Source organism: Enhydra lutris, unplaced genomic scaffold (assembly GCF_002288905.1).
Source record: "Enhydra lutris kenyoni isolate GAN:26980312 unplaced genomic scaffold, ASM228890v2 scaffoldscaffold56, whole genome shotgun sequence".
NCBI lineage: Eukaryota > Metazoa > Chordata > Mammalia > Carnivora > Mustelidae > Enhydra > Enhydra lutris.
The window spans coordinates 6,566,735-6,588,055 of NW_019154140.1; the positions used below are offsets into that span (position 1 = coordinate 6,566,735).

Below are 21,321 nucleotides of genomic sequence, written 5' to 3' on the forward strand. Positions count from 1 at the left end.
GGCCCAGAGACCTCCCGGACCCAGGGCCTAGGGATCAGGCACATGGGGGTGAGCTTCCAGCTCACTTGGCCACCCCCCTCCACTTCCAGCTTTTACTGAAGTAGGGATACTTACAGCTTCTCCTCGGTCTCCCTGCTTTCCAGTTGGGCCAGCGGGGCCAGGAGAGCCAGGGGGCCCGGGAGCTCCAGGGGCACCCACTGCACCGGCCTCACCACGATCTCCCTGTCAGGAGAGAGGTCTCAGGCTTAGAGAAGAATATTCCAGAACAGACATGGAGAAAATGTCCTTTCAAACCAAGAGAAGACTCTAACCCTACCCTGCCACCCCAGGCAGAGGTGTTAGACCTCCCTGTCCCACTGCACAGAGACACCCAGACACTCACCTTGACTCCAGCCGCGCCATCTCTGCCAGGGGGGCCGTCAGCACCAGGGCTTCCCTGGGCAAGGGAGACAAGATGCCATTAGAGCTGCCCCTGCCCTGCCCCCATCTGCTTGCCCACCCTAAGGGAGCCCCAGGCTTGTGCCCTTCCATCCAGCTGCAGCTTCGGAAGCTCTCCAAGCTTCCTTCTGCCTTCTTCCCTGGGCACCAGTTCTGAGTCCCTGTGCCCTCTCTCCCCCATCACAACCTTCCCATCACAGCCATGCACTTGGGCCTATCAGCGCGTCCTGCTGTGCCCTCCTCCAGGGCACCAAGACTGGGCTGGCCCCCTCTCCCTGTGAACAGCCACCCACCACGCATCCCAAGGCTCACCTCTCGTCCAGGTTCACCGGCAGGACCGGTCAAGCCAGGAGGACCCACGGGGCCGGGGGGACCTCGGTCACCAGATGCACCAGGAGCTCCCTGCTTGCCAGGCTCACCCTGGAGGGACAGCGACAGGGACAATGAGTGTGTACTCGAAAGAATCCCGGTGCAGGACCTGCTGAGTCTTCCCAAAGAACGGGCTGACAGAGGGAGAGCTTGGAGGGTGCAGAGTGAGCGGGAGCCTCAGAGGGTGGTGGTGTTTCTGCAGCGCAGTGTGCGGAGCCGGACCGGGCCCCACTCCCCAGAGGAAGGGGCATCCCTCACTCACCGATGGCCCAGGCAAGCCTGGGAATCCTCTCTCACCACGCTGCCCAGGTAGACCAACGATACCCCTCTGACCAGCCAGACCTTGGGGACCTGGAGGACCATCAGGACCCTAAGAGAGAGGAGATGGGAGTGAGAACGTGAGCTGCCACCTCGAGTGACCCAGCCATCCACAGGCACCGGCCCTCTTCCCACCCCAGCAGCGGCCCCTCCCCGGCAGCCCCTTCCACTCTGGGCTCTGTGATCTCCAGAGACTCCCCAGCCCCGGCCTGTGAGGGACTTACAGAGGGACCGTCATCTCCGGGCTCTCCCTTCTCGCCAGGGGGTCCAGCAGGACCTTGGAGACCAGGGTCACCGGCACGGCCAGGGGGGCCACTGTCTCCTCGAGCACCTTTGGGACCATCTTTTCCAGAAGGACCAGGGGGACCAGGAGGCCCAGGGTTTCCCTAGAAGAGCCATGCAAGAAAGGAGAACTCCTCGCACCCTGCTCCATCCAGGCTGCCAAAGCCCAGGGGTGGCCATCTCCCCCTGAGGCTCCCTCCTCATGAAGGATAGCCTGACCCCCACCCAGTGCATCTCTTCCATCCTCTCTCCCCCATGGGTGCTGTGAGCAGCCAGCCCAGGCTTCTTCAGCCCTTGCAGTTGCCTTTTCTGCTCTACTTGGACTTCCTTCTGCCTCCTGCCTCTCGGCCTCAATTGCACTGCTCCTCCCGGAACAGCTGGAGCCTGGCCCCTCCTAAGCCTAGGTATGCACTCCCCCTGCGAGGGGTGGTGGTGAGCTGGGGGACGTCCCCGCCTCACCTCCCTGGCAAGCTCCAGAGGGGCAAGACGCAGAGTTTGTAGAGGCTGGGAGCACAGAGCCTGCTCTAGAAATGTGTCAAGGCGACTGTGCCTGCCTGTCCTGCCCCCCCAAGCCAGAAGTCTGAGGGTCCAGCCCAAGTCAGCAGGGAGGGTTGTCCTCGGCCAGCAAGAGGGTCACAGCCCCTGCTCCCAGCCCGTTATGAGGAGAACAGGTCCCCACGATCAGTTAACTAACTACTTGTCCCTGGAGTGGGAACAGGTACGAAGCGAGGGAAGCCAGCCTAGGCTCTTTGGGTCCCTGCTGCGGGGCTGTACTGGCCTCTTCAAGCCCCCTCTGAGTCTCTCATGCCAGGAGGAAGGCAGGAACCAGCCAGGAGCGTCACTTACATTGGAGCCTGGGGGTCCGACGCGGCCAGCAGCTCCGGGGAATCCGGTGGCTCCCTGTGTGAGGGGAAGAGAGGCCGTGAATCCCGCAGGCCCTCTGGAGGCCCAAGACTCAGATGGCGGTGGGTCTCAGAGGCTGTTGTGCCAAGGGGCAAGGAGAGCCAGCGAGGGGAAAAGGGCCCGTGGGGTCTGGCCCTGGGTCAGGAAGCTGCAGCTTCCCTGCCTCCAGCTCCTACAGGGGGCTGCCTAGGACCAGAGACCTCCGAGGACCACCGCACACCAGCGGCGAGGGGCCCTCTCCCCCAGCTGTGGGATGGGCTCAGGCTGCGGGCAAAAGCAACACGGAGAAAGGAGAAGGTTGGTCAGTCCCAGAACAGCAGCGCGGCCACCTCCGCCTAGGCCTTCTTCATGAGATGGGCCAGAGTGGAGGTGTGGGAGAAGCTGCTGCCCCCACAGTCCCCTCCACCCCACCTGGTGGGAAGGGGGACATGACTCACCGGGGGACCTTGAGCACCTCGGGCTCCTTTAGGACCAGTCACACCAGTAGGACCCTGGGAAGGAAGGAGGGAGGAACAGAGTGAGGACCAGTCGCCCAGAGGAGGGCTATGAGCTTCTGGGCATACGGCCTGATGCCCCCAACAATGGACACCTGAGAGCTAGGTTTTCAAAGGTGTAGCCTTTTTGGCTGGAGAAGCCATCACGGAGGGGCCTGCTACCCCTGCCAAGACAGACTCACGTACTAGAAGACCTCAGGGAGGAAGGGCCCATCTGGCACCTGCAGAGCTGGGCCAATGCCTGTGCCATCCCTCCCCATAGCCTGGCTGCTGTGTCCCAAGCTCTCTGTCCTCAGCCTGTCCCCCAGACAATGAAAGTCAATTTAGCTACTTTTAAACCTTTATCCCTGAGCAGAGATTCTTCCCACAATCTCTCCCTTCTGTGGCTGGGGCAGTGTCTACCAGGCCGAGAGGCTGAGACTCGGGGGCGGGGGGGCTACACCTAGGCCTCCTGGCTATTCTCTGCCTGTCTGCACCCCTCCCCTGTACCCGGACACCCCTGCCCCGTGGGAACACTTCCTGGGGGAGCTCACTGCTACTCACCTGAGGCCCAGGAGCTCCAGAGGGGCCCTGAGGACCCGGGGCACCAGCATCACCTTTCTGGCCGGCCTCTCCTTGCTCGCCCTTGGCCCCTGGCTGGCCATCAGCACCCTGTCCCAAGGAGAAGGAAGTGCGGGAATGAGAGGCAAGCCAGATACTAGAGGTTCTTCCGAAAGGGCCAGAGGTGCTGGGTGAGTGGGTGCGTGGGTAGGAGGGTTGGTGAGCGGGTGAATGAGTAAAGATGTGTCCGCCCTGGCCTGAAGGCTGCTCTAAGGTGGGATTATGAGGTCAGTGTAGAGGTGCAAGGAGAGAGGGAAGAGGCCACTTCCATCTCCTTTAAATTCTGTTCCTCCTGCCCCCATAGGAAGGTGCCTTCAGGTTTCGAGCTGGCCTGAGCGGAGGGCTTGGAAGGAGGGAAGACACTCACAGGAGGACCTGCGAATCCAGCGGGCCCGGGGGGTCCAGTCTCTCCACGTTCACCCTGTGAGAGAAGGGGCCCATTAGTGGTAAGGCCCCATGCCCGCCTGCTTCGGTCCCCTCCTGTAAGCCAGAGCCCTCCGGCCCCACCCAGCCTTTGCACAGCCACCCCCGAGAGAGGACCCCCAATGTAGCCTCCGGGAAGCCCTGTCCTAAAGACAAGGTACGCAAGTCAGAAAGCCTCTCTTGGTCAGAGGATCTGGCAACCTGAGGCCCTCCACGCTGACCACACCATGGAGAGGTCTTTCACATCTCTCCTCCCACCCTGAGACCCAAAGGGCCATGCTGCAAGGCAGAGCCGCTTCTCTGCTCCTGGCCCTGGGGACAGGACCAGCTTCCAGGGCAGATACTCACCGGGGCACCGCGAGCACCAGCGGTTCCTGCAGGACCGGGAGGTCCAACTTCTCCCTAAGGTGGGGAGGGGGGACAAGAGCCATGCATAAGGGATGGGGGCCTAGGGGACGCCTTCAAAAGCAAAGTGCATCCAAGTGGCCTCACGAGGGATGGTCTGTTTTCTCCTTGTTGCTTCCAGCCCACCTTCCTGGGGCCTCTGCTGGATGCAGGCCTGCCTCTGACCCCACTCCCCGCAGTGCCTCGGCGGAGCAGGGCACACAGCCAGAGATTCTGCTCTTAAGACTCCCACCCCTCGCTGCTTGTAGCCCCCACTAGGCAGGAGGGGGCCAGCTGTGAGTGTGGAGGAGAGACAGCCATCTTTGGCAGGAGGTGGAGAGGTGTGACGAGGAGGCGAGCCAGGGGGAGGAACTCACCTTCTCACCATTGGCACCAGCGGGGCCAGGGGGGCCAATGGGACCAGTCAGGCCCTGGGGAGAAAGGAGACAAATGTGAGGGAGACAGAAGAGTTGACCAGGGATGTGGAGCCCAGCAGGGAGTCTAGGACCTCACACCTGCTGGGCCTTGGTGCACCTTCCCACGCCCCTAGAACTCCCAGTTTTGTTGGGAGAGTCCCCAGAGCTGCCCAGTCTGCACGACTGAGAGGAGCAGGGGCTGCACGCGCATGCCACCCTCCTGTCCCCGGAGTGCAGGGCTGGAGACCCATGGGGTCCCCAGGGCGCCCACAACCAGCAGTCACTTACTCGTCCACCGTCCTTCCCGGGGGCTCCCTCAGGGCCTTTCTCACCAACGTCACCCTGTGGGATAGAGAAGAAGGGCCACCTCAGGGGGTACTCCAGCCCAGTCTCTCCCTCACTGAGGCTCTGGGCAGAGCTCAGCCCCTAGCCCAACAGGATTTGCTGTGGGTTCAGGGTGAGAGGAGGGAGACAGGGGCGTGGGGAGGGTGTCACTAAGAGGCAAACAGAAGCCCAGAGGGATTTCCAAGATCCTCAAGATGTTTAACTAGGGACCTCCCCACCCAGGTGCTGTGGGGAGAGGGGGAGGGGTGAGTGTGGGGCAGGGAAGCGCGGCTTTGGGGGAGACACGGTCACCCTGGTACTCACCCTGTCTCCCTTGGGCCCAGCAATGCCAGCTGCTCCCCTCTCACCGGGCATCCCTTGCAGACCTGGAGGGCCCTGAGCCCCAGGGGGGCCAGCTGGGCCAGATGCACCCTGTGGGGTGGGGAGAGGGAGTCCGTGTTGGGCAGCACCTGTGCAGGATCCCAGCACCCAAGCCTCCTTTCCTTTTCTTCCTCCTCTGCCAACCCCCTTTCTGTCTTGTCTTCCATCTGCCCTCCTCCTATATTCTTTTCTCCTGAGTACTTCCCACTCTTCCTTCTCCCCCAGCAGGGCCTCCCTGGCTGGCCCACACAACCCCAATAGCCTCACTTACTTTGGGACCATCTGTGCCAGGAGTGCCGGGGAGGCCACGGGGGCCCTGGAGGCCCTGGGCCCCGGGAGAGCCACGTTCGCCTGGGAAACCTCTTTCGCCCTGTGGTAGAGACACCATGGAGCAATCACATAAGAGAGGGGGCAGAGGCCCAGGGAAAAGCAGGGGTGGCAGGCCGAGCACTACAGGTGCACTGACAGAACGGCACAGGGAGAAGACAGGCCAGAGGGGACTACCAAAAATGGCCAACACTCACCCTGGGACCCACGAGGCCGGGGGCTCCAGCTTCACCGGGAACACCCTGGGGAACAAAGGAGGATGTGAGAGAGAGCAAAAGATTTTCTGTCCGCCATCCAGGGCAGAGCAGCCCTCGCACCAGAGGCTGAGCTCGGACTGTCCTCTGTGGAGGCTTCACGGGGCCCCTGGAATCCTCCTGCCCTTGCCTCCTGGGCATCTAAGTGGTTTGCAGGTTCAAAGAGCCCTGTACTCACCTGGTCACCTGGTTTTCCACCTTCACCTGGGGGACCAGGAGGGCCAGGAAGTCCCTAGAAGGCAAAGTGACATGAATTGGCAAAGGAGTGAGTTTACTGCCCCAGCCCTCCAGGGAGCCTCAGCACCGGACAGAAGCCAGGATGGTAGGAAATCCTCATCCCCCCGTCCCCCTGAGGAGGGATGCCTGCTGCTGCCCACAGAGTCCCGGACACAGGAAGAACAGAAGAGAGGGCCCAGTCCAGCCACCTACCTGGAACCCAGATGGCCCAGGAGCACCCTGCTCGCCTCGTTCACCAGCAGGTCCCTACAGAGGGAAACAAAGGTGGCCTGAGCCAGGACTGCAGAATTGGACAGCTTTGGCCAGAGGGGACTGCAGGGGCAGTAGGAGGGCTGCCCGCAGAAGCTGTGCATGTGTGCGACCCTCATTCTTCTCCCACTGATGACCTGCACCCCTGAAACGGCAGTGGGATGCACACTGCCTCGGCTAAGGGCGGGTCTGGTGCCTCGGGGGAGTCCAGATCCTCATCACACCAGGTGGGCCTGAGTTCCCTGGCCTCCGTGCCGCCACCCCCATGCCCACTAGGCCTCCCACAGAGGCGAGACAGGGACTTACGGCGGGTCCGGGGGGTCCTGCAGCACCTGTCTCGCCATCTTTGCCGGGAAGACCCTAGAGAGAAGAGAAAGGGGTAATGGCATGACCCACGTCCTTCAGTTCTGCAGACCCCAGTGCTGAGCAGGTACGCTTGGTAGCCCAGAGACTCCAGACCTCCATGATCCCCCAACCCAAATTCCATTTCTACCCTTTTCTTTCCCTGGGCCCCTCCATTTCCCAGACTTTCTCAGTGTGGGTGTCTTCCTCCTGTCCCTGGGCTTCTGACCAAGAGCAGCCAGAAGTCTCTTTGTGTGGACTCCCAAAGGGCCGAGAGCTGTAGGGGCGCTGCCACGGGAATCCCCCTGCTGATGAAGACCCCGGGAGCAGGCCAGGGGCTGCGGCTCCCTCTACGCACGTCCAGCTGGCACCAGCACGGGGACAGGGAGGCAGGCTACTTACTCTCAGACCAGGAGCACCGGGCAGTCCCTTCTCACCAGCCTTGCCAGGCTCACCCTGGAGGAGAAAGGGCAGGACCATGGAGGGAGGGTTGTGGTGGGAGAGGCGGGTAGAGCGGGCTGGGGAGCCTGGGGCTTAGGGCCATATCTTGCGGGACAGCAAAGGCTCAAGCCAAGGGTCCGCACCCCCTCTTCTGCTTGGGAGTGTGACAGCACTGCCCTGTGGACCTAGGTCACAGCTGAGGGGCTCTGAAGCTCTCAGGAGCCCCGGGTTCCCCAGATCACATGCACTCCTGCAGGACACAGAGGCCCAGGCTGCCCAGGGCACCGGGGCTCCCACTCATAACCGTCCATGGGTAACTATTCAGGAGCCGCTCCTTTCTCCAGGGGGCGAGGAGGGAGGTCACACCGTGCGGAAGGAAACGGAAGGGCAGGTTGTGACTTACGTTGGCACCTTTGGGGCCAGGGAAACCCATGACACCAGGCTGCCCACGAGCGCCTTGAGGACCTGGAGGACCAGGGCGACCATCTTCACCAGGGGCTCCCTGAAAGAGAGTACAGCATGGTCAGAATGTGGACACTCTGACCACCTCTGTCCCTCCAGCATCTACCAAGTGCCCACCACGTTGGCAGCATGGGGCTCGTGGCGCTGACCACGGTTTTGGCCAGCAGCCCACACCACACGCACAGACACTGCCAGCAACAAGGCAGGCTTCAGTGAGGAGCAGCACCCCTAGAAGAGCACACCAGGCTTTGTCTTCCTCCAAGGAAAGGCCCAAATGCACAAGAAGGTAGCCTTTTCAGAGCTCCACACCTGGCCTGATGCCTGCCATCAGCCCCTCTCCCCCATTCTCATAATTCACAAGCTGCCCCCACCCAAAATCCTGTCTCTCATACTACCTGCCTCCCCACAGATATCCCCCCTCCAACTCCTCCCAACAGTCCCAGATGGGAGACTTACAGAAGGACCAACTTTGCCTTGAGGACCAGCATCACCAGGGCGACCAGTGAGACCCTTTGTTCAGGAGAGAGAGAGAGAGAGGATGGGTGTCAGGGAAGATCCCAGGCCCTCCCAATCCCGGCCGCACAGGGTTGGAGAGAGCAGGTGGGGAAAGGCACGGGGATTTGGCTCAGAGCTGGAAGTCAAGAGCAAAAGCAGCTTGGCTACTCACCCGGGCTCCAGGAAGGCCGGGCTCTCCAGGACGGCCAGGGTCACCATTGGCTCCTTTGGGACCAGCAAGGCCACTGGGCCCTCGCTCTCCAGGGGCTCCCTACACAAAGGGAGTCAGGGAGTCAGCAGGAGGCCGTCTCACCAGCACTGCAGGAACCCCAGCCCCTTGTCCCCCACTCACCTTTGGACCTGCCAGACCATCCTGACCCGGGAAACCACGGTTACCAGGAGCACCCTAGAAGGAAGTGGGAGGACAGGTAGTGAGTTAGAATGGTCCCTGATCCAATCGCACCGAGCGCCTCACCTGGCTTCAGGAGAGCAATCCCACCAACCCACAAACCACCATTTCTATGGCGGGCAGGATTCTGAGAGATTAACTTCTCAGGCCTGTCCTGGGGAGCAGCTCAAACTGCTTCATGCCATCCTGGTTGGGGGGGGGGGTGGCGCAAATAAGCACCTGTCTCCACGGCAGTGAGCGGAGAAGAGGGGAATCTGATACTCAGGCCACAGGACTTGGCCAGAACACAGAGCCACAAAGACAACTTCCCCATCCAGGACACAGCCCACGGAAAGTGGGGACTCCCAGCCCACTTACTCTCTCTCCAGGGGGACCGACGGGCCCAGCACCACCAGGCTCTCCACGGGCTCCTCGTTTGCCTTCTTCACCAGCAGGACCAGGGGCTCCTTGGGGGCCAGCAGGGCCCTAAGAATCACACAAAAGAGAAACGGGGTGAGTCTTCATGGGGTGCCGGGTGGTCACTGGCCTGGCAGGTGGGGGGAGCGGCCTTGGCTATTGTTTCAAGGCGGGGGGGACGGGGAGGGGGGGCCGTAAAGGATCGGCTCAGGGAGAGCAGAAGTGGCTCAATGGGAGAGTGAGGGTGGAAAGTTGAAACTGTTCCAATTGGTCAAACCAAAGAAGAGAGCTTAAGCTGCATCAGCTTTTCAACCTGTACCTCCCCTCCTCCCGACACAACCTGAGAGGTCCCAGATTAGGGGATGGGGCTACAGAAGAGCAAGGCTCGGGGCTGGCTGTGGGCCCGAGACCGGTGGGCAGATACTCACAGGTTCTCCCTTGGGGCCTTGTTCACCTTTGAAGCCAGCAATACCAGGCTCGCCCTTGGGGAAAGAGAGAGGCAGGTTAACGCAAGGGGTTCCCTCCACGGACCCACCCCCACCTCCCAAGGACGCCGGCGTGAGCGCAGGAAGGAGGGATGGCGGGGTTTGACTCCAGGGGTATTGGTGGGACTTGAGGTTCATGCTGGGCCTTACCGTCTGACCTTTCGGGCCCAGAGGACCAGTCGCACCTTGAGGACCAGGTGGCCCACGGGGCCCAGGGAAGCCAGGGGCACCAGCAATGCCAGGAGCACCCTGTTGGCGTGAGTAGTAGAGAGGGGCGTCAGGAGAGGGGCAAGGAGGCACTGACCCTACCTGCAGGAGACAAGTCCCAGGGCCACACTCACAGCAGATCCTTTGGCTCCAGGAATTCCATCCGTTCCGGGGTTACCCTGAGAAAGGAGGCGGTGTCGTTACAAAGTAAGCAGCAGAGAGTACGACCGGCCACCTCCCTGCCCTCCCAGGCTGCAGATCCAAAGACTGTCCAGTGAAGACAGGGTCCTGCTGTGTGTCTCAAGGGGAGGACAGGGTGGAGGGAGACGTGTCCCTAGAGTTCAGGATGCAAATGCTGGGCCAAAATGAAGGTTTGGTGGGTGGGGCTCTAATGGGGGCCCCAGTTCTCTCAGAGGTAAACAGAATCAAGGCCTCCGGGCCACAGACCCCAGGTACTTCAGGCCAGAGGAAAGCTGCACTTACGGAGGCACCAGCCGGCCCGGGGGACCCAGGAGTACCAGGTTCACCTCGAGGGCCTTGAGCACCTTCAGGACCACGAGCACCTGTGGGGCCAGCTTCACCCTGGGCAGAGACAGAGGGCAGGAATGAGGAGAGGGCAGGAATGAGGAGAGGGCAGGAATGAGGAGAGGGCAGGAATGAGGAGAGGGCAGGGGGCACAGACCTCTCATGGGCCAGCCACAGGCACGCACCGGCAAGCCAAGTCCCATGCATGTGCCCACTGTGCGCGTGTGCAGGCGTGTTCCCACATGTTCCTACCTGTTCCCACAGGGCCCCCTGCCCCGAGAGAGCTTACCAACCTGACGACCTTGCCCCCTCTGCCTCCTGAGCTCTCCGTGTCCCCTCCACACCCTGACCCCCCACAGCAGGTGCATGAGTCCGTGCTGCCCAGCGGGCACCGTGCGGCCCAGTCAGCGCCCTTCAGCAAGGCCCTGCCGGGGTCCCGCCCACCCGGGCAGTGCCGTGGGCTCATGGATGGGCAACCGTGGTGGGCAGCCTTTCCTCCCACCACCCCCCTCCACGCCCCCATGCTTGTCCGGAGGAAAGGGAAGCCCTTGGACAGCCCGGCTCAGGGACCCTCCACTCGGATCAGGGTGTGGTGGGCAAGAGCCAGCTGGGCCGAGCACCCTGCTCCCCCAGTCCGAGGCAGCCCCCCAAAATGGCCTCTACTTCCACTTTCCCTTTCTTTCCTAAAAGGCACGAGTGGCCGGCCTGCAGGCTGTGTGGCCTGCAGGGGGCCTTGCGGAGGGCTGCTGACCTGGAGGCAGGGCACACCCGCCTCAGGTTTCTCCTCAGGACGCTCTTGCTTCACTTTTGTAATTATTATTTCTAAAGGTCAGGCCCCCTCACCTTCCGCTGTCCCTCTTCACAATGGGTCTCCTTCACCCAGCTCCAGGGCCTCAGACACTGTCTGGTTGCCATGGAAACCCGGGGAGGGGAAAGGCAACCTGATGCCAGTGACCGCGGGGAGGCTCCTTATTCATCTCCAGAGAGAATTCCCAGGGAATGCGCACACCGTGTGCGCCAGGGTCCTGCTAGGGCCATAGGGGCCTTTCCCTGAACCCACCGGCCTCTCACCACCCCCATCCATCCTCGGAAGCACTCTGCTAGCCCTGCTGGGCTGGCCGAGCCCCCCAGCCTAAGCAGGAGCCCTCTCCTGCACCCCCGCCCCCCCCCCCCCCCCCCCCCCCCCCCCCCCGGCTCCATCCTCCAGCTCCCTCTGGGGTGTAGGGTTTGCTGAGCCTTGCTTTCCTCCTTTCGGGTCCTGGTCTTCTGTCCCTCCCAGATCTCCAGCGTCTCGCCATCGTTTCCTGCCTTCCCCAGTCTTGGGCTGGACCTGTCCATCCAGCTCTGTATCCTGCCTGCTTACTATCCCTTCCAGCTGGGGGCTGGGAGATGCAAGGTCCTTCCTTGCCTCCAGGAGAGCAGCAGTGGGTGGGGTGGGAGACACCCCTGAGAAGGGAAGGAGGGACTGTCCAGGGGGCGGTCCACAAGAACATGAGAAAGCGAGTAGGGCACATACCTTGGCCCCAGGAGCACCAGGGAAGCCAGGACCACCAGCAGGACCCACGGGACCCTGGAGGAAGGAAGGGGGGGAATGTGAATGCCATTTCTGGGTAGTATTTCTCCAGCTTCCAAAGTGAGCCACCCCCACACCTCACATTCCTTTGCTCTGCACCCCTTGTGGCTCAAAGTCCCTGGATGAAAAGTATCCCCATGGCCAGTGTCCCTGAGCCTGGCTTCCCAAGGCAAAGCATCTAACTATACACACAGGGAGACACAGATGATTCTCTGACCTCCCGATCTAGCCCTCCTCAAAACAATGCCAAAAGCGTGGCTAAGACAAATGAACCATGGCTTCAAAGCTTGTTATCCGCACATGAGGGTAACAGGGAGAAAGCGCTCCTGCTCCTCCATCTTAGAAGGCCCACCCGCCTGCTCCGACCTGGCTGAAAGGCACTTACCGGTGGGCCTGCAGGGCCTGGTTGGCCGTCGTTGCCTCGGGCACCCTGTGAGCGGGGAGAAGGAAGCAGGCACGGTGAGAAGCCCCATAGGGCCGAGCCTTCCTCATCCACAGCCCACCCCACCAGAAACCTCGGGCAGCGCTGGGGCCTGGGGCCCCCAGGGAGGAGGGGGAGCCTGGCCGGGCCCAAGTGTGGGAGTAGCTAGGAACCCCTCTGTCGTGGCTGCAAGAACATGGGCTGTGGAGCAGCAGTGGGCAAAGCCTGGGTGATTTCCTCACTAGTCCATCATTTCTGAAACTTTCATTTAGAGCCCAAATATCCCCAATGTCAAGGCCAAGTCATCATTTAAAGACTCAGTGAATTGAGCCAAAGAAAAATGAAAGAGCCAAGCAGCAAACCTAACTCAATTCTTCCCACCTGCTTGTAATGGGAGACACTTTCGGGGGGCTTGGTTAACCTCCTTAGTTAAGGCTTGGTTAAGGCCTCCCCTTGGTTAACACCAGGATACCTCTGGGCTCCACCCCCTTGCCACCTCCACCAGACCACCTGTTCCTAAGGAAACACAGATGCCCGCAGGACGTCTGGCTCTGGCGGGAAACAGCCCTGTGAGGGGGCAGGGCACTGGGCCCAGCCTGAGGACCACATCACAGTTCATGCCTGAGAGTCCATGACACTGTTAAGACAAGGCTGCCAGTTCTTTCTCTCGTGGACAAGTTTTTTGTGTCTTTTTGGTAAAGATTTATTTATTTGAGAGAGACCCCACATGCTAGTGGGGGGGTGTCTTCAAGCAGACTCACCGCTCACCGATGAGCTTGACATGGGGCTCAATCTCATGACCCATGAGATCATGACCTGAGCCAAAACCAAGAGTCAGATGCTTAGCCGAACCACCCAGGTACCCATAGGACCAGTTTTGAGGGTTTCTTTTCCACAGGTTTAGGGTGAGCACTCCCCAGTTTCTCTCTCAAAGCCGCTCAGGACCTCAGGAACCTTTACCCAAACTCCAGGAACCATTAGGCCAGACAGAGCTATGTCTGGGCCCTGGTCCTTGGCAGGGAACCAGAGCAGGCCCGAAGGCTACCTTTCCCAAGGCGAGGCCCCCCTGCCTGCCCCTGCCTCTGCCGGCGTGCTAAAGAAAAAGGATGCTTTAGGGGGAGCTCCTGTTTTAGAAAAGGCTCAAATCTTCTTCCTGGCTATGGTCCATTTCTCCTGACGGAGAATCTCCAAATTGGCAATAAAGAGGAAAACAAGAGGAGACTGGACAGAAAAAAATGTCAGAGGGCACATGAAGCCTCAGCATTAGCCAGAGCCCCTTCTGGGCCAGGCTGGCTGCTTCGGGACACTCTAGAGCACCCTCCCCTCCAGGGGTTGGCCAGAGGAGAGGCCTGAGGCCCAGCATGAGCAAGGGGAAGCTGAGCGCTGCTCCAGGAGGCCTGCGTGGGGCCAGCCTCCATGGCTCTGCCTACAGCATGGCTGGGAGAGGGCACCGTCTGGCCCAAGGGGGGCATGTGACCACAGCTGGCAGAGGCCAACCCAGCCCAGTCCTGAGCCCAGCCTTGACACCAGGCCTGCACTTGGAACTATGTGACGTTGTCAACTTTTTATGCCAAATCCTGTGCCCGGCCTGCCAAACAGACTACTGTGGGGCCGGGAGGGAGCAAGGCGGAGCAAGGAGGAGGAAGGACAGACATGCAGCTTATCTTTGCCCCTCATGGGGTGCAACCACGGTGGCGGCAGGCCTGGCCAAAGAGCCACAAGCCAGGTCCCCATAATCTGCAGAAATCACAGTGTTTCTTGGCAGCCCCAGCACTCTCTGATCCGCTCACGCAAAGTGACTCCTGGATAAGGCACCTGGGCAGGCTGACAAATGGGGGTCCAGGCTGCTTATTATTTCCCTGATCTGCTTTTGGGGGACATTTCTGCCAAACACATGCATTACATGGAAAGCAGCCGAGGGAGTAAAGCTGGTTTACTTGGGCCAGCCTGGCAAGGGCCTGTGAGGCGGGGCCTCGGAGCTTGGGTGGCTGGGGTATGAGCCCAACAGAAAGCACAGTGTTTCTTGAACACGGCTTTCATCACATTCCTCGCCTTCAAGCACCCAGAAGGGCTCTCTACTGCTGAGGGAGCAGAGGTAAACTCCCACAGCTCCTTTCTCCTCAGGCCGAAAATCTCCTGCAGATGCCCTTCCCCTTCCACATCAACAAGAAGCCACCAGAGTCTGAGGCTGCCACGCACCGCCTGAAGCGATTTCTGGGCCTCAGTTTCTTCTTCTCTCAAACGGGGAGACTAGGGGCGCCTGGGTGGCTCAGTCAGTTAAGCGTCTGCCTTCAGCTCAGGTCATGGTCTCAGGGTCCTGGGATCCAGGCCCTGCCTGCAGTGGGGTTGGGAGTCCCCGCTCAGCAGGGAGGCTGCCCCTCCCTCTCTCTCTGCGCCTCCCCCTCCCCAAGCCCCTGCTCGCTCTCTCAAATAAAGATATAAAAATCTAAAAAATAAATAAATAAAATGGGGAGAATGGTAGAATCTACCACACAGGATTTGAGGGAAGATTAGCTGAGACGGAGCACATGAGGTATTGGTCCCAGGAAGCGCCTGAGCCACCAGGGCCAAAGTGTTGCAGCCCCATGAGTTGACACGGGATGGTCAACACTTTTCTAGAGCATCATCTCAACAACTGGAAAGAACAAAAAGTAGCTCAGCTCCGTAGCCAGTTGAAGTCTATCCATAACTTCAAACTGAACGGACAGGGAGAATGTGGGGGTTGAGAAGGGGACGACCCGAATAATCCTGACTGCTCAGGGGGAGTCCTGCCCCCACCAACCAACCCTTCCACAGCCCAGCCCTGTCCTTTGTCCTTCAGCTGTGCAGACTGAGGCCTGGGAACTCATGCCAGGCACACTCAGAATCCATCCCGGCGGGATGGCCACACTCTCTACACCTCATGGGGCTGTTGGGAGGGTCAAGGACAGCCCTAGAGGAAAGTGCCCTGTAAACTCCAAAGTGGGGACCACGTGGTGGCTTTGGCCTTGTCATTACTCACTGCAGCACCAGCGGGGCCGGTCCGTCCTCGCTCACCAGGCAGGCCTCGGGGACCCTGGAATACACCAGAACAGTATAAGCATGAGCTGGCTCACGGACACTCCACCTGCTCTCCGCAGACACCACAGAGGGCAGCAAGGGCTGTGGTGGGGAGGGAGGTGCGGTGGCCCCTGATGATGCCTTCCCAGCTTGCCTAGGACCCCCCGCATCTCATCCAAGGCATTTCTGCCCAGACAGAACCATCGACACTCCTGCTGGCACCACTGGGAGCCTTGTCACTGACACATCTTGCTTCAAGCCACAGATGAACTCCCCAAAACGTGGAGAAGAAGAGCAATTTTTTTAAAACTGAAGCCCATCTTAGCACATGGCTATGGCAAGGAAATGTTGGTGAACCTTGAACAAATCGTCTATGCGATAAATATCCCTTTTCGATCTGATCACAGTGAGATCAGATCTACGAAGCTGAGTATCTTCTTTGCACAAAAGGAACAGTTTACACAGAAGAACCATCAGCTGGCTTTTAGAAGCTGGTGGGAGCGGGTCTGGAGGCCGTCCCGAGGGGCGATGGTCATACTCACCATTGGGCCTGGAGAGCCATTCTCTCCCGGTGAACCACTCTCTCCCTGGGAAAAAGATGCATAGGGTCAGTGAGGGGGTCCCCACTGGCAGCCCCCAGAAAACTCCCGAGGAGGAAGCCAAAAGCTCTGGTCAACTCAGTTAGCACCAAGACCCCCAAACCTCAGTTTTGTGATGGACAATTCCCCGAGCGCTCCCGGCCTGCCCTTCTTCCAGCAGGATGCGGGCCTGGCTGTCCCCAGGCAAAGCTGTTCTATGCTAACCCACTGGCTCAATAACATCTCCTGACTGGAGAGAAAGGAGGCTCATGGTCTCCCTCTGTCCCCACCCCTTGTGCTCCTCCGTCCTTACCTTCACACCTGGAGCCCCAGCTTCTCCCTTAGCACCATCTAGACCTGGGTAACCCTAGAGGACAAGAGAAAACATTCCATCACATTTCTGGGAAACCCTTTAAAGAAGATTCATGCCCCCCGAATACTTTTCTCTCCCCTGGGCAATACCTCCCTTCCAGCACCCTCGTCCACAATACTTACTCTGTGACCCTTGACACCAGGAAGGCCTGGGGTTCCCGGGAAGCCGCGAGCACCCTGCGGTCCAAAGAGGAGATGTTCAAGGCAGAGCAGAGGGCAGAGTCCAAGCTGCCCTGCTCTGCTCCAGAACCTTTGAAGCCAGCTCCCTCAGGCCAGCAGGGCAGCCAGAAGCCCAGCACTCAGGCAGGCCTTGCAGTAGGTCGCAGAGCCCCCACACCTCTCCCCAGCTTAGGCAAAATGGGTTTAAACCAGACCTGCCCGGCATCCCCCCACCCTGTGGCCCTGTGTGGGGATCCTACACGTCTGCACAGAGGGGTGATATAAGTAGGGGCTGTTGGAATTCCGTGTTAGAAGGGAGCTAGCTGAACTGGACGCGCTGGGTGGGAAGCCACTGCCTTAGCTACAGAGGAGGGAGACTGGAACAAGGTTTGCAGCTGGGAAAGGGGGACACTTTACCTGAGGGCCAGGGGGACCTCTTTCACCAGATTTTCCAGGCTTTCCAGCTTCGCCCTAAAGGGAGAGAGATGTACTTCAGCTTCCCCACAAGACAAGTCAGCATGGCTGGCGCGCTCCGGATCTCATCTCTCCTCCCCACGCAGCTTCCATGCCTTTTGTCCACCCGCTTACTCATCTCCCCCACCTCCCCGGGAGTCCAGGCTTCAAACGCCTTTCTGGGTCACGATGTATTCTTTTGGAGAGCTGCTCACTGTGTGGGCAAGCATCTGCATCCGGACCAGCCTGCAGCTTCCCCAGGGGACTTTCCTCTCTCCCCTCCTAAGCCCTGCAGACCCGGCTAGCGCTGCCTTACCTGGCTAGAGCTGCCTTAGCCCGAGAGACTTTTACCATCTAATGGGATTCATAAGAATAGCTCGAGAGCCAACTCTTGTCTCTTCACTTCGTCTGCATCCTTTGCAGACATCCTGACTCGGGCTGTGCTTTTCCTAGCTCATTTACAATTAAGATAATGTTGGGCTATTGAGTGTCTTCCTTCTGTTTTCCCTTCATGACATCTTTTCCCTCTCCTTTCTCCCATTTCTCAATTTCCCTTCCTGGCGCTAATGATGTTTTAATTATTTCCCTTCCCAATGGGTCCAAAGCAGTCCCCAGGCACTCGTAAGCTAAGCTGCAAGGGGGAATGTAGACAGTAGACAGGGTCTGAGGCTCTGATGGACCAGCCCTGCCCCTAAGGACACTTCCACCCTGGGCCAGGCTGAGGGCGCTTACACACCCCTGCCCCCATAGACACCCCCCTCTCCATGCCCTTCCAAAGGAGGCAGCCACTCATCGGACCACTTGGGGGTACTCACATCATCACCAGGTTTTCCAGGGGGGCCAGGAGGACCACGGGGACCCATGGGACCCTGCAAATGAAGTGAGAGAGTTTATGAGATAGTTGGAGGGGGAACGATGCCTAATTAGTAGACAAAATTTGGGAACTGCAGCCTTTGGAATCTAAGTTCTCCCATAAGGAAGAAAGATGGAGGCAGGGATTTGGGAATCCTACTCAGTGCTGAGAGAAAGCAAGAGGGCAGAGCTGATCATACTGGAAGGCAGCAGGCAGCACAGGCCAGGGGTCACCCAGAAAGGGGACTATTGTGACAGAGTTCCTGGTGGTCCTTACCACCTGGGCTTCTCTGGGAGAGATCCCTGTGGAGATAAGAAGTGGCATTTCGGGGCCCTCCCCTGGGAAAACTCAGGGCAGTCTTGGGGTCTGCGTGGTACATTGCCGGAGGCCCCCCCCAGGGGGAGGGCAGGGTCTGGGCGGGTACTCACGGAGACTCCGGGTTCCCCAGGTTCACCAGGGTTGCCTTGAAATCCTTGAGGTCCCTAAAAAGTAACATGAGGACGCCAAGTTAAGCCCACAAACTGACACATGAGAGCTTGAATAAGTGTCTGCACTACCACAGAGCAGAAAGACCCAGTACTTACAGGAGCACCAGCAGGGCCTGGAGGTCCCCGAGGTCCCATGGGGCCCTGCAGAGAGAGGAGGAAGAGGGTTACTGGAAGTGATGCGCCAGCGGCCACCAGTGTGCCCCCACCCCACAGCCAGCAGCCCAGACAAAGGACAAAGAGTTACTCTGTGGGCAGGGGGCCTGCAGTGGCTGCTCCCTCTCATCTCCCACTCCCTGCGCAACAATCTATTTATTTATAGGCACCATTTGGATAGAGAAGCTGGCCTTGCTTTCTCCTGGCCTGCGGCCATGTTTACTAAAGTCTGAGTTTCATTCAGCTCGTGCCAAGTCGGAGCTGCAGGGCTGAGATTTCCTGCTGGAAGTCTGTGGGTGCTGGAGGACAGTGGCTGCTGTCTGCATTCTTCAGTTCTCATTCCAAGAGCAACGGCGACTGGCCTTCCAGCCTCAACCTCCACGCATCTCTCCATCCTCATTCTTCTTGGTCACTCCGGCGCGTCATTGGAACTGGCACCCATCACCATTAAAAACCAAATGCTTTGGGCTGACCCCACGGGAGGTTACATAAGTGAGGGAGAAGAGTTGCTCTAAGCAATTATCTGTAACGTAAAGTTGTCAGATTCTCTGGCTCTGCTAAGGGCCACCTCCTGCCATTTTGGCTGCAGAAACCCCTTGTCTTTTCTTACCATCGGCCCCTGCATCACTCCCATCTGGGCGCCACCAGCCTTCTCGTCGAATCCTCCAGCCATCTGGGCAGCGAAGTTCTGCAAATAAACTCAATGACATTAGAAGCCCGAGAGGCCCTGGGTTGTTCCTTCTTGGCTAGGTAAACGATAAACCAGGATAGGGGGGAAAACAAAACAAAACAAAAAAAACCTCTATTTTATTTTATTTATTTATTTTAAAGATTTTATTTATTTATTTGACAGACAGAGATCACAAGTAGGCAGAGAGGCAGGCAGAGAGAGAGGAGGAAGCAGACTCCCTGCTGAGCAGAGGGCACAGACCTCTCATGGGCCAGCCACAGGCACGCACCGGCAAGCCAAGTCCCATGCATGTGCCCACTGTGCGCGTGTGCAGGCGTGTTCCCACATGTTCCTACCTGTTCCCACAGGGCCCCCTGCCCCGAGAGAGCTTACCAACCTGACGACCTTGCCCCCTCTGCCTCCTGAGCTCTCCGTGTCCCCTCCACACCCTGACCCCCCACAGCAGGTGCATGAGTCCGTGCTGCCCAGCGGGCACCGTGAGGCCCAGTCAGCGCCCTTCAGCAAGGCCCTGCCGGGGTCCCGCCCACCCGGGCAGTGCCGTGGGCTCATGGATGGGCAACCGTGGTGGGCAGCCTTTCCTCCCACCACCCCCCTCCACGCCCCCATGCTTGTCCGGAGGAAAGGGAAGCCCTTGGACAGCCCGGCTCAGGGACCCTCCACTCGGATCAGGGTGTGGTGGGCAAGAGCCAGCTGGGCCGAGCACCCTGCTCCCCCAGTCCGAGGCAGCCCCCCAAAATGGCCTCTACTTCCACTTTCCCTTTCTTTCCTAAAAGGCACGAGTGGCCGGCCTGCAGGCTGTGTGGCCTGCAGGGGGCCTTGCGGAGGGCTGCTGACCTGGAGGCAGGGCACACCCGCCTCAGGTTTCTCCTCAGGACGCTCTTGCTTCACTTTTGTAATTATTATTTCTAAAGGTCAGGCCCCCTCACCTTCCGCTGTCCCTCTTCACAATGGGTCTCCTTCACCCAGCTCCAGGGCCTCAGACACTGTCTGGTTGCCATGGAAACCCGGGGAGGGGAAAGGCAACCTGATGCCAGTGACCGCGGGGAGGCTCCTTATTCATCTCCAGAGAGAATTCCCAGGGAATGCGCACACCGTGTGCGCCAGGGTCCTGCTAGGGCCATAGGGGCCTTTCCCTGAACCCACCGGCCTCTCACCACCCCCATCCATCCTCGGAAGCACTCTGCTAGCCCTGCTGGGCTGGCCGAGCCCCCCAGCCTAAGCAGGAGCCCTCTCCTGCACCCCCCGGCCCCCCCCCCCCCCCCCCCGGCTCCATCCTCCAGCTCCCTCTGGGGTGTAGGGTTTGCTGAGCCTTGCTTTCCTCCTTTCGGGTCCTGGTCTTCTGTCCCTCCCAGATCTCCAGCGTCTCGCCATCGTTTCCTGCCTTCCCCAGTCTTGGGCTGGACCTGTCCATCCAGCTCTGTATCCTGCCTGCTTACTATCCCTTCCAGCTGGGGGCTGGGAGATGCAAGGTCCTTCCTTGCCTCCAGGAGAGCAGCAGTGGGTGGGGTGGGAGACACCCCTGAGAAGGGAAGGAGGGACTGTCCAGGGGGGCGGTCCACAAGAACATGAGAAAGCGAGTAGGGCACATACCTTGGCCCCAGGAGCACCAGGGAAGCCAGGACCACCAGCAGGACCCACGGGACCCTGGAGGAAGGAAGGGGGGGAATGTGAATGCCATTTCTGGGTAGTATTTCTCCAGCTTCCAAAGTGAGCCACCCCCACACCTCACATTCCTTTGCTCTGCACCCCTTGTGGCTCAAAGTCCCTGGATGAAAAGTATCCCCATGGCCAGTGTCCCTGAGCCTGGCTTCCCAAGGCAAAGCATCTAACTATACACACAGGGAGACACAGATGATTCTCTGACCTCCCGATCTAGCCCTCCTCAAAACAATGCCAAAAGCGTGGCTAAGACAAATGAACCATGGCTTCAAAGCTTGTTATCCGCACATGAGGGTAACAGGGAGAAAGCGCTCCTGCTCCTCCATCTTAGAAGGCCCACCCGCCTGCTCCGACCTGGCTGAAAGGCACTTACCGGTGGGCCTGCAGGGCCTGGTTGGCCGTCGTTGCCTCGGGCACCCTGTGAGCGGGGAGAAGGAAGCAGGCACGGTGAGAAGCCCCATAGGGCCGAGCCTTCCTCATCCACAGCCCACCCCACCAGAAACCTCGGGCAGCGCTGGGGCCTGGGGCCCCCAGGGAGGAGGGGGAGCCTGGCCGGGCCCAAGTGTGGGAGTAGCTAGGAACCCCTCTGTCGTGGCTGCAAGAACATGGGCTGTGGAGCAGCAGTGGGCAAAGCCTGGGTGATTTCCTCACTAGTCCATCATTTCTGAAACTTTCATTTAGAGCCCAAATATCCCCAATGTCAAGGCCAAGTCATCATTTA

The 21,321-nt window shown here is 59.6% G+C and overlaps 1 protein-coding gene across 2 annotated transcripts in view; it reads right to left on the reverse strand.

Annotated features, from left to right (window-relative positions):
• The window catches only part of LOC111157855 (collagen type II alpha 1 chain), a 39,744-nt gene that overhangs the window by 4,037 nt on the left and 14,386 nt on the right, over nt 1-21,321 (reverse strand). For both annotated transcript variants that reach the window (XM_022519548.1, XM_022519550.1), the window contains 30 exons: nt 20,974-21,018; nt 20,532-20,585; nt 10,120-10,218; nt 9,771-9,815; nt 9,580-9,678; nt 9,373-9,426; nt 8,906-9,013; nt 8,492-8,545; nt 8,312-8,410; nt 8,101-8,154; nt 7,586-7,684; nt 7,144-7,197; nt 6,706-6,759; nt 6,343-6,396; nt 6,092-6,145; nt 5,857-5,901; nt 5,604-5,702; nt 5,276-5,383; nt 4,916-4,969; nt 4,589-4,642; nt 4,176-4,229; nt 3,772-3,825; nt 3,348-3,455; nt 2,748-2,801; nt 2,254-2,307; nt 1,350-1,511; nt 1,070-1,177; nt 751-858; nt 383-436; nt 115-222 (listed from right to left, as the gene is read on the reverse strand). In XM_022519548.1, the coding sequence (XP_022375256.1) occupies nt 115-222; nt 383-436; nt 751-858; nt 1,070-1,177; nt 1,350-1,511; nt 2,254-2,307; nt 2,748-2,801; nt 3,348-3,455; nt 3,772-3,825; nt 4,176-4,229; nt 4,589-4,642; nt 4,916-4,969; nt 5,276-5,383; nt 5,604-5,702; nt 5,857-5,901; nt 6,092-6,145; nt 6,343-6,396; nt 6,706-6,759; nt 7,144-7,197; nt 7,586-7,684; nt 8,101-8,154; nt 8,312-8,410; nt 8,492-8,545; nt 8,906-9,013; nt 9,373-9,426; nt 9,580-9,678; nt 9,771-9,815; nt 10,120-10,218; nt 20,532-20,585; nt 20,974-21,018 (2,250 nt within the window). The remainder of the gene's footprint in view (nt 1-114; nt 223-382; nt 437-750; nt 859-1,069; nt 1,178-1,349; nt 1,512-2,253; nt 2,308-2,747; nt 2,802-3,347; nt 3,456-3,771; nt 3,826-4,175; nt 4,230-4,588; nt 4,643-4,915; nt 4,970-5,275; nt 5,384-5,603; nt 5,703-5,856; nt 5,902-6,091; nt 6,146-6,342; nt 6,397-6,705; nt 6,760-7,143; nt 7,198-7,585; nt 7,685-8,100; nt 8,155-8,311; nt 8,411-8,491; nt 8,546-8,905; nt 9,014-9,372; nt 9,427-9,579; nt 9,679-9,770; nt 9,816-10,119; nt 10,219-20,531; nt 20,586-20,973; nt 21,019-21,321) is intronic.